This window comes from Plectrocnemia conspersa, unplaced genomic scaffold (assembly GCF_051122295.1).
Source record: "Plectrocnemia conspersa isolate PC_06_02 unplaced genomic scaffold, ASM5112229v1 ptg000005l, whole genome shotgun sequence".
In the NCBI taxonomy this organism is placed as follows: Eukaryota; Metazoa; Arthropoda; class Insecta; order Trichoptera; family Polycentropodidae; genus Plectrocnemia; species Plectrocnemia conspersa.
Window position 1 is genome coordinate 24,828,442 of NW_028277169.1, and position 11,688 is coordinate 24,840,129.

Below are 11,688 nucleotides of genomic sequence, written 5' to 3' on the forward strand. Positions count from 1 at the left end.
TGTGAAATAATAATATTATTCTCTCGTTAGATTCCCGCTGCAGCTGGAAAACGGACAAACAGTCGAATGCACAGTCGCCAAGTATTTCTTAGATAAATACAAGATGAAGCTGAGATATCCTCATCTGCCGTGCTTGCAAGTTGGCCAAGAACACAAACACACATACTTGCCGCTCGAAGTGTGCAACATCGTGCCGGGACAGAGGTGCATCAAGAAGCTGACCGACATGCAAACGTCGACCATGATTAAGGCCACGGCCCGCAGCGCCCCCGACAGAGAGCGAGAGATAAACACTCTGGTCAGACGTGCAGATTTCAACACCGACGCCTACGTTCAAGAGTTCGGGCTGACAATCAGCAACAACATGATGGAAGTGCGAGGTCGCGTCCTGCCGCCGCCAAAGCTGCAATACGGCGGAAGGGTCACTTCATTGGGAGGACAAGTAATTACAAACTTTATTCCTTAACGTAAAGTTATACCTGCATGTTTGTTTGTTTTATTTTTAATATCATTTATTTGTGTATTAGACCTCCTAAATTTGGTTAGTGAACAGTAGCGATGTCGGAGTAAGATGATTGCTTGTTCACAGAGTAAGCAGCAGGCGCTGCCCAACCAGGGAGTGTGGGACATGCGCGGAAAGCAGTTCTTCACTGGCGTCGAGATCCGCGTTTGGGCTATTGCTTGCTTTGCCCCTCAGCGCACAGTACGGGAAGACGCATTGAAGTATGAGAAAAGCATTTTATATCATAGCTTTAAACACAATTCTTACATTAAACGTTGAGATCTGCAACGATATCATTACAGCTTTTATTAAAACTAAAGTTATATTATAAACATAATTTTAGATATAAAAGTTTTCGAAATAAATATAGTTCATCGTGGAATGGTATTTTTCAAAACAGATAAGTTAATATTTTGCCATTGTTACATATGGATATTGCTGCACTAATATATTACGTTATAAAACAACCGCATGGAGTAAGTGGTTAATATGAATTTTGAATCATGATATATAATCTACGGCTGCCCAACCTTTTAGTAATGGCATTTTACTTCCCTATATATATTTTATTTTAATTTACAAATAAAGAATGCTTATTAAACATGTCAGTAGATAAAAATATATAATCATATAAAAAAAAATAGAAACAGTAAATACTACATTAGATAAAATATTATTATCTGCCCAGATTTGGCAATATTTTCAAAGTCAGGATTATATGATAAAATAAATAATCGTAAACAATGGTCAATATGTTCATTACTCAAATAATTTCGTATATCTGATTTTATAATGTCAGATAATGTGGATTCAGGTAAATATGCAGAGCCAAAACAAGACATTATTTAATTAAATTTGAAAAAAAGAATGATATTTTCAATCTTTTCAAAATCATCGAATCTCGCCTTAAATTGCTTTTCAACATTTTTAATTTCGAGGATCATTATCAGGGCCGCTGTATTCTGATATGATTTTACTGAAATGACATATTTTAAAAAATATTTTCAGGATAGATTCGAGATTTTCTAGATTTTCTTTTAGGAAGAACCACATGAAACTGAATGTATTATTTATTTATTTTGCTGCATTAAATCCAGTTGTCAAATTATCGATAATATAATCTGTAAAAACGTTAAATTTATATAATTCAGCTGGTGCTGTTGTTGATTTTTCGTTATTTCTTTGTTTCTTCCCTAGGTATTCCTAGATTTACTGGTACTAATTTACATACGTTGAAGATTTTCTCTGATTTCTAATGTTTTTTAAACATTCAAAGAAACAAATTTTAACACAAACGTAGCCGCATGAAAAAACTACAATCTGTCCCTTTTAACCACTTGACAGTTTTGCGCGACTCGGGCGCGGAGTTTGATCGTGTATTGCCTAGCCCGAGCGACGCTCGGGCTAAGCATGTTTTGATTTGTTTGGTAGTGATTTCCCCGAATGACGTTCGGGCTCATCATGTTTTGACTTGTTTTAGTGGTGGGGATGTCCCTGAGCGGAAAATATGTGCATACCTGAAAGGGAAAGTTTGTATAATGAAGTGGAAGGATAAAAAAGACGTAACATTATTATCAACAGTACACAATCCAAAAATGGTAGAAATCGAGAGAAGGGGAGATTCGAAAAGAACTTGTTAGGGACAACAATTTCATAGGTGGTGTTGACAGAATTGATCAATTCGAAAAGAGAGTAGATATTATTGCCCGGATTGTGATGTAGGGTTGTGTATTGAATGTTTTAAAATTTATCATACAAAAAAAAATTATTGAATAAATTGTAACTTTATATTACTCGGTAATTATTTTCCTTAACCCCTTAAGTGGATATGTCGTATATATCCGTCATGACAAAAGTACTTGCAAAGTGGGTATGACGGATATATCCGCATTTTGAAAATTTTAGCAAAACTCAATGGAAACGACGGATATGTCTAATAATCTAAATACTGGTGTAGACGGATATGTCTAATAAGACTGCAGTAGATCACCACTTTGCGCAGCTCCGTGTCTTAAAATATATCACACCAAAAAATATTTTTTTGGTGTGTATATATCCGCTAGCGGCAAAAAGTTCGCGTCACTACGGATCACACTTGTGAAGCATAACGTTGAAGGGGTTAAAAAAAAATTGTTATTTTTTTAAAAAAAAAACATGACAATTTATGGACACTCTTTTTCAACAAAAACCAACTGTTAAGTGGTTATTAATAATGTTTATTGTGAAAGTGCTACCTAAAAATTTGGCGCTTTTGAAGGCAATGTTCTGCTCCTTTTATTTCCTGTATGTATAAAAAGGGCAGAAGGAACTTTTACCTGAAAAACATCATTACATACATCTCAAAGAACTGTAGCTTAGTTGTGATTCATTATTTGATGTCAGTTTTTACTTTTTTATAAATATATTAATGCTATGATTTTTTTCCAGAGTTGGGCCCCGGAAATTTGTATCCTCTCGCCCCCACTCTCGGCAGGCTTGATAATTATGTTTTGGTCGTATTGAGACATGCAAATAATTTTCAATGTATTTTTTAAATTTGCTTTAAAATATATTATAAATTGAAAAGTTTTTATCGAACTTATCAAAACTTTGTATTTCAAGATTCTAATCCCTGAGTTTTGAGCTTAAGTCTGCTAAGAATGATAAATTAAATAACCACTCTTTTGTTTGTTAATTGTGTGTAATCGTCGCCTCTATCAGAGAGAAAACTTTTTATGTATTCTAATAATTAAAAACCTCTTCAACTTCTTCAAAAAGTCAACAAGCATTAGTATGCAACAAAAGTTCCTCATTTTCTAATCTAAATAGGCATCTCTACTGACTATTTTAAAGATCAAGTTTCCATAACATTATGTTTATTAGGTCTCTTTGAACATAAAACTTTCAGTAGAAAATGCAGTGGTATGATAAAAAGTTTGGATAATTGTCATCTTTTCTTAGGGTCATCAACAGATTTATACCTTTTACGTTGATTCTTGTGGGAATGGTTATTTTGGTTTAAGAACAGTTTTACGGAACGAATTAAGTTCGTAAACCTAGGTTCCATTGTACATGTTTTGAGAAGTACCGTTCATTGGTGAATTATTAAATATGTCCTCCCAAAACTTAAAAATTATAGTAAAAATATAAGTTTAGTTTTATTAAAATATGCTTTAAACATGTTTTTTAGCTAATGGCGAGTATAAATAAAAAATAATCATTTTAATCTGATGTAAATTGAATGAGCTAAAAATATTTTAGTGACACTTATAATTTTTAAATCTGCGAAAAATCACTCAATTTGATGTAATATCACTCGCCTGATTTTTATTTGAAAGATTTATTTCTTAATCATTATTACTGTAATATTTTATTAATATCATACTTTTTTAATACAGGAATTTCACTCAGCAATTGCAAAAGATTTCCAATGACGCCGGAATGCCCATCATTGGACAGCCTTGCTTCTGTAAATACGCAACAGGACCAGATCAAGTCGAACCGATGTTTAAATATCTCAAGTCGACTTTCGCCCTGCTACAACTAGTTGTCGTTGTCTTGCCTGGAAAAACGCCCGTTTATGGTATGTTTATAATTGTATTCTTATATCAAACTCCCATTGCTTATATCACCTTTCATATCCCGTATCAAAGTAAAAAAATAGGATGAATAGCCATGTTGTACACAGCTCTTTATTTGTATGAAAACTTTTATTATGGTTTTAATGTATTGATTGTTTTTGCAGCTGAAGTCAAACGGGTCGGCGACACTGTCCTCGGAATGGCGACGCAATGCGTTCAAGCTAAGAACGTCAACAAAACTTCGCCTCAGACCCTAAGCAATTTATGCCTCAAGATCAACGTAAAACTAGGCGGTATAAACTCCATCTTGGTGCCGTCTCTGCGCCCCAAAGTATTTAACGAGCCTGTCATCTTCCTCGGAGCCGATGTCACTCATCCGCCCGCCGGAGACAACAAAAAACCGTCAATAGCCGCTATCGTCGGTTCGATGGACGCGCATCCGTCGCGATACGCCGCAACCGTGCGAGTTCAGCAACACCGGCAAGAGATCATACAAGAGATGAGCAGCATGGTTCGCGAGTTGCTGATAATGTTCTACAGAAGCACGGGCGGTTTCAAGCCGCACCGCATCATCATGTATCGCGACGGCGTATCCGAAGGACAGTTCATCCATGTTCTTCAACACGAATTGACTGCCGTACGAGAGGCTTGCATTAAGATCGAAGCCGATTACAAACCCGGCATCACTTTCATTGTGGTGCAAAAGCGCCATCACACCAGACTGTTCTGCGCCGATAAAAAAGAACAGTCTGGAAAATCGGGTAACATTCCAGCGGGCACAACAGTCGACGTGGGTATAACGCATCCCACCGAATTCGATTTCTACTTATGCAGTCATCAAGGAATTCAGGGTACCAGCAGGCCGTCCCATTACCACGTTTTATGGGACGATAATCACTTCGACTCCGACGAGCTTCAATGCTTGACGTACCAATTGTGTCATACTTACGTACGGTGTACGAGATCTGTGAGTATACCGGCGCCGGCTTACTACGCTCATCTAGTAGCTTTCCGAGCCAGGTACCATCTCGTGGAGAAGGAGCACGATTCGGGAGAAGGCAGTCACCAGTCTGGTTGCTCCGAAGACAGAACGCCGGGCGCGATGGCTCGCGCCATCACCGTTCACGCGGACACCAAGAAAGTGATGTATTTTGCTTAAAAAGACACTACGATCCTAAACCCACACAATGAACCGAAACAAGAATTATTACGCAATAAAAAAATGGTAAATTACTTAGTAGAAAAACAATATCATAAATAATGTTTGCCAAAAATTCAAAGATATTTGTTTTTAAATATAGGTTACTAATTTTTATTTTATTTATTGTTTATATCATATGCAATCATATATATATATATATATATATATGTGTGTGCGTATTTATATACATATATACACAAATGTATTTCATCTCGTAAAATGTCAAACATCTTTTTTTATTAGTATGACTTTAACTAATATAGATACAAATAACAGGAACACGAACGAAAATGTATATATATATATGTATATACATATAAGGGTGAGTGAAATGAAAACCTTAAATATTATCTGCTACAGAACTCGCGCTGTTTTGTAACTTTCTATTCCACTCATACTTAGCTTTTATTATTCGATGAATATAAATTAATTTCATCCAACGAGTGGCAGAATGCATGCTGAATTGTGGTGGCTATTTTGAGCTACTGCTTGGCCTTCGCGTTGCATGCCTGATTTGTATGGCCATCTGTCTGCCAGTCTTCAAACAATATATATCATTGCTGCCAATCTACAGAACAATATTTGTGTTTTATAATGTTATCACACTACTTTCAAGGTTTTTGTTTGCTACATCCTCATATATACAGATATATATGTATATGTATTTATATATATATTTATAAAGTAATACGCTTAATACTATACAAGGAGGTATTTATTTTGCATATAGATTTATCAACAAAGATTTATGTATTGTTGTTTGTTTTACAATTGTGAATTATTTTAATGTAATTTGCCGCTTCTTAACCATATACGAATGTGTATAAATCCATTCAATTAATTGCGTTAAACGCCAGTCAAATTACGCTAATAAAACCACGGGTCCAATTATCATTGCCCTCAACATGAAATTAAAATGCAATTAGATCAGAGTGATTATAATTAAATTATTTTCTTTTTATATATATATATATATATATATATATATATATATATATTTAAGTTGACACCATTTCGGTTGTTATAGGCGAATATGTAAATGAGGTCATCAATAAGTCAAAATAGCATAGAATTTTAATTATTGTTTTGAATTGACACATTTCATATAGGAACGGCTTAGAAGCCTGATTATTTTTTAGTTATGCAAGATGAATTTTTTAATGAAACTGAAGTATTACAAATCAAGTTTGGCTTTTGAGAGGCCCAGACATTTTATTGCTGACTATTTTTAATTTTAGCATGTACACGTGAACACACACACACACTTTCGTATGAAAAATCTTAGTATAAGTTTATAAGTTCAAAAATCCACTAGATATCAAGTACGGTAAAACTAGGTTTAGCAAGTTTTTCATCATCTATGTTATATTTGAATAAGAATATACAAGGGAATATTCATATTTTGAAAGGTACACTTTATAGGATAGTTTTTTTTAGTTATTTAAACATACAATATGTATGTTGATAAATGTAAATAACGACGTGACTGTCTTTGAAATTCATTGCATTTTATCATGCCATATGTGTGTTGTAAATCTACTGCCAATATACTTCGCACATGCGAACATTTTTATTTTGTATACTATAGTGACGCGATCATATGTATGTAAATAATAACATATTTTGTCCATTGTGTACACTTATACATTCTAATCTTATATACGGAAAACAAAAATGGAAAAAAATTACCCATATTATGATATATAATGAGTTCAATTCTTTAGGCGGTAAGTCACATATTAATTTAGATCGATTTCGGACTCTAAGACCGGAATATAAAAAGGATTAAAATGTTTTTAAAAAGAATTTATTAAGTAGTGTAAAGCGTCGGATGCGTTTATGGTGTTGCTACTTCGGATAAATATTTATTTTTTATTTATGACACGTGTACCAAAGTATAAGATGTATCACAATCCGACAGACACAAGGAATGATGTATATTAACACGTTCGACGCTTTGATGTATTTAGTTATACTTGTACGTGTATAGAATTATTTGTAACATAACACGCTCTTTGACCTTTGTGAACTATACGCCCGTTTATATAACAAAAGGAACTCAATCAATATTTTAATTTTGTCCGTAGAAGCTGCAAATTTAATTCGTTCAATATCAAATATTACTTTCTCATTGAATATAAACACATCAAACACCGGCAGCTGTCCGATAAAGCAGCTTATAAATAACGCTTTAATTATCAAATCAATTACGCCAATATTGTTACTTTATGTATGTACGCTTTATTTAGCACAGTGCATAGTTTTATTTATTGTCTTATAAACTTAATTTGAAACGGAAACCATGAAACAAAAAGTATTAACAAACTTAATTATATTTTATTTTTTGTTATATGTATGTATAATTTGCTATTTGATCTCATTCGCAAGAGGCAATTTTTTTACTTTAATCGACGAAAACGGGTGTTTGTTTAAACTCACTTCCCGCAAAAATATTGTTCGTTATATCTCGTTATCTTGTCTCTCGACGCTCATCATATTGTCCCATTATTAAGAGTAGTTCTAAGACGAGTGTCACTAAACGGGTTGTCGCCGAAGAGCCATCTGGTTATTAGATGTGAAATTGTTAGTTGTATTGTATAAAAAGGTGAATAATATTTAGATTTTAATGAATAAAAAAAGATTATAATTTGTTTTAATGCCTTCCAAGTTTGTTGTAATACGTTTAAGTCTTCGTGCAGGGTAACACATTGTAAGCCGTTGTGGTGTGCCTACTTAAAAAAATTACAATGTCAAATTTTTTTAGTTCAAAATATACTCGTGATCGTTTTACTTTTATTTTGTAATTCGTTGACAAATACAATCATTGCTACACCAATCTGGTTTATGTTTTAAAATTATATAGATTTTTCATCATGTATTAAGAGAACCATAATATAAATGTCATTATCCCATACATACCTCGTTTTATTCCATATCCTTATATTATTTTTATTTTCAAAGGTTGGTGCTCTGACTTCTGACGTGAAGTGAAGAGCGGCTGCTTTCTCCATTTTCTTAACCTCTAAACCAAGCAGTTTGTTATTACGTGAACCCTTCATTGCCTGGTGTAGCAAATTTGCTACATCCTGGAATTTCACTTTTAAATTCACCAAAACCGTTTCATGGTGTTACTAGTTAGTTAGTTAGCTATAAAACCGCAACACGAAGATAGTCCATAAAAAGACAACTAGGGATCAAAATAATAACACAAAATCACTCGTGATGCTTTCAACATAGCATTTCAGCCCCTGTTGTGATACCTTTTTTTATCATTTTTCGTCTGATTTTGACCACGATAAAAATATCCTGAGGTTCAAGAAAATAGCTATTATTTTTATCATTTTGGAATGTCATATAATAAGAAAAATATTAACGAGTCCCTCACAGAGAAGGAATTGATGTAGATAGTTGTGACATTTGCTGATAATGAGGATGATTTGGATATTTTTGGTTCCGATAGTAATATCGAAATTAATTGTGATATTCCAGAACCTGAAGAATTGGAAAATGGCACATTATGTGGTAAAAAAAAATAATTTATGTGTCTACCAAGTTGATTAAAATTTTAAAAGATCATCAAAGCTGCCATCGTCTATATTATTGTTGGATACACCATACAACTTATTCCAATACTTTTTAGACAATCGGTTCTTTTAAAAAAATTGTGATGAAACAAATTTATATGGGACGCAGAAAAATCGCAGCAAAACAAAATTATAGCATAAATGATTGAAATTTATTGAAATTTGTCAGTACATGGCAGCGGTAAAGTTGCCAAAACCACGATGCTACTGGAGGTCGGAGTGGGAGATATACGAAATGCCATGTATTATAGTTTGGCGACGGGTGGCAATTAGACACAGATTGAGCCGCTGCAGCACTATTTTATTGAAGATTAATGTGGTTTACATGTTTAATATATATGTAGATGGTACACGAGGCAGCACCGACAAATTGCGAACAGGGCAGGCAGTACAGGCGATCGCCTGGGGCGCCGTGATACCAAATAAAGACGTAATATTAACTTAAAATTATCAAACAATATTGTTAAATAATATAATCTGATATTATTTGTCGCGCTGATGCGCTGACCTAAGTGATTCCCTGTAAAGCAATAAAAACATGCATATATTATTTTTATTTGATGCGAATTCAAGAGGGTGGAAGCCGAGAAGTCGGGATGTTGAAAGATTAACAGTATGGAGGGGAGAATACTGACAGCGATTAAGCGACTAAACTTCATATATACCGGTCATTGATTGGCTAGGTACAATGTTCCATATTTTTAACTTAATATAAATCAAGCATCATCAACCATTCACTGGTTAAGTTAGGTTCGCTATCCCATTTTTTAAGCTGCATATAATCCGTACATACACCGGCTACAATCATCTTTTTTTTCCAACTTCCTTTCTGGTGTCTTCCAATACTGATGAAGGTGGAGACACTCTTTTCTTGGAAGAGGTTGTAGAGCTCCCGATTGTTTCGTATACGCCAAGTAAGAGAATAAATGATGTATAAATCCGGAAATAAATACAAAACACAATTAAAGTAAAAAATAATATATATAAAAAAGTACCATGAGATTTATCTGAGAAACGCTACCATTTATAATTTGATTAAAGACATTTTACTATTTTTAAGCTCACAACTTTTTTATGTAATAATGTTAATTAAATATAATAGACATAAAAAATGTTTTAGATCACTAAAACACTGCTCATGATAGATCCAAACTCATTATGTATTCATTATAATTGCTCTTATTCATCCTGTTATTACAAATTTATTTTATTACAATATTTTTAGTCTCCTGTCTTCACCTATTGCAGTGGCATGTTGCTGTTTAACTTAACTTTCAACTTAAAATATTACTTTTAGGTTAAATTGATTTTTTGATAAATTAAATATTTTATTATGAAGACCTATTTATTCATTATGCCAAAAATTAAGTGGCACTCTGGTAACACTGACGTGATGGCGGCGAATGGCAGCACCTTAGCGGATCTCTCATCAGTCAATCGGTGAAGCAGACAATTAATTTATTGTTTTAATTATTGCAAAAAGTGTTTTTAGCAAAGCAAACTAGCAGTTTGTGACGGACGAAACGGTTTTGTACGGGTTTTTTGTCATAATCTACCAGGAGTGCATATGAGTGAGAAGGTAGCTAACAATTAATTTATTATTTTAATTATTAGAAAAAAAAAATTTTTTATAATTTCTGCAAATTATGCACCTCAAGAGTCGCGTCAAAGCATATTCAGAAAGAAAAACCGCTTCAAACTACCGTTTTTGAACGGGTTTTTTGTCATAATCAACCAGGAGTATAGAATAGGTGAGGAGGTAGTGGAGCTAATAATTTATTTATTATTATATTTAATTGTTAATAGCTATCTGCTATGGAATAATAGTATCTATTTACATATACATAAAGCCTATTATTGCATAACCGTAGTTCCCAACGATTTCGACCAATCAGAAAAAAGAATTTAATTATTTCAAATTTCCATGGATACGCATGATCTTAGAAAATGGTTACTATGTACATAAATAAACAAAATACACAAGGCTCACTATCGAATGCGTGTATAATGTTATTTTTTTAAGCCTAAGAGCTTACAATGATTAATCATCAAATATAATTGAAATAATTCATATAAAATAAAAAATATGGTCGATAACACAATGACATCTGTTGATAAAAGTATTTTCCATTAATTTACCGATTTAATATAATTACTCGAATTGCAAATAATCCAGGTACGTTTTAACCTTAAACATGTTGTACGAGGATTGAAAGTTAATGTGGATCAAACCACATAAACGCTAATAAAATGTATTTTTTATCTTGTGGTATTTTGGGATTTGTCATGGCGATCGCGTAACAATGATTATGAAGCAGGCGGTTATTTAACTGAATAAGTTAGGTTCCGTTTCGGCGTAGTCATATTATTAATCACTCATGGCTTCTGAAAAATAATTATGAACAATAAAAACTATGCACAATAATTAGAATCTAAGCACAATATTCCCACAGGGAACTGATAATGATATGACATAATTTTTAAATTAATTAATTAATCGTCCTAAAATACAAATCGTGAGCGCCTATCTTCTTTATTCTTACGTATATTGTGCCATATAGTGATAATCAGTGACAGCTGAAAATAGAATATATAAATAGTTTAGTTCAGATTCATTGTTTGAGGTTTGCTTTTACTTTTTTTATACATATATTCTTGCTATGATTTTTTCCAGAGTCGGGCCACTCAAGGAGAATGGGACCCAGGAATTTGTTCCTTCTCCCCCTCCTCTCAGCAGGCCTGGCTATCTTTCTGTTTTACATACTTTCTTTCCTCTTTGGTCTCCTTCTAAAATTCCACTGCTGTCCAATTTGGTGGTAACCATTCTTATTCTTATTCCCA

General features: G+C 33.4%; 1 protein-coding gene across 12 annotated transcripts in view; it reads left to right on the plus strand.

The window, feature by feature from the left end:
- The window catches only part of AGO1 (protein argonaute-1), a 38,415-nt gene extending 30,238 nt beyond the window's left edge, over positions 1–8,177 (plus strand). For 6 of the 12 annotated variants that reach the window (XM_088185754.1, XM_088185756.1, XM_088185757.1 and 3 more), the window contains 4 exons: positions 31–442; positions 572–723; positions 3,880–4,064; positions 4,227–8,177. In XM_088185754.1, coding sequence (XP_088041880.1) covers positions 31–442; positions 572–723; positions 3,880–4,064; positions 4,227–5,221 — 1,744 coding nt within the window. In that variant the 3' untranslated portion in view covers positions 5,222–8,177. The remainder of the gene's footprint in view (positions 1–30; positions 443–571; positions 724–3,879; positions 4,065–4,226) is intronic. The other 6 variants (XM_088185755.1, XM_088185758.1, XM_088185760.1 and 3 more) reach the window with 1 other exon arrangement.
- The last annotated feature ends 3,511 nt before the right edge of the window (positions 8,178–11,688 follow it).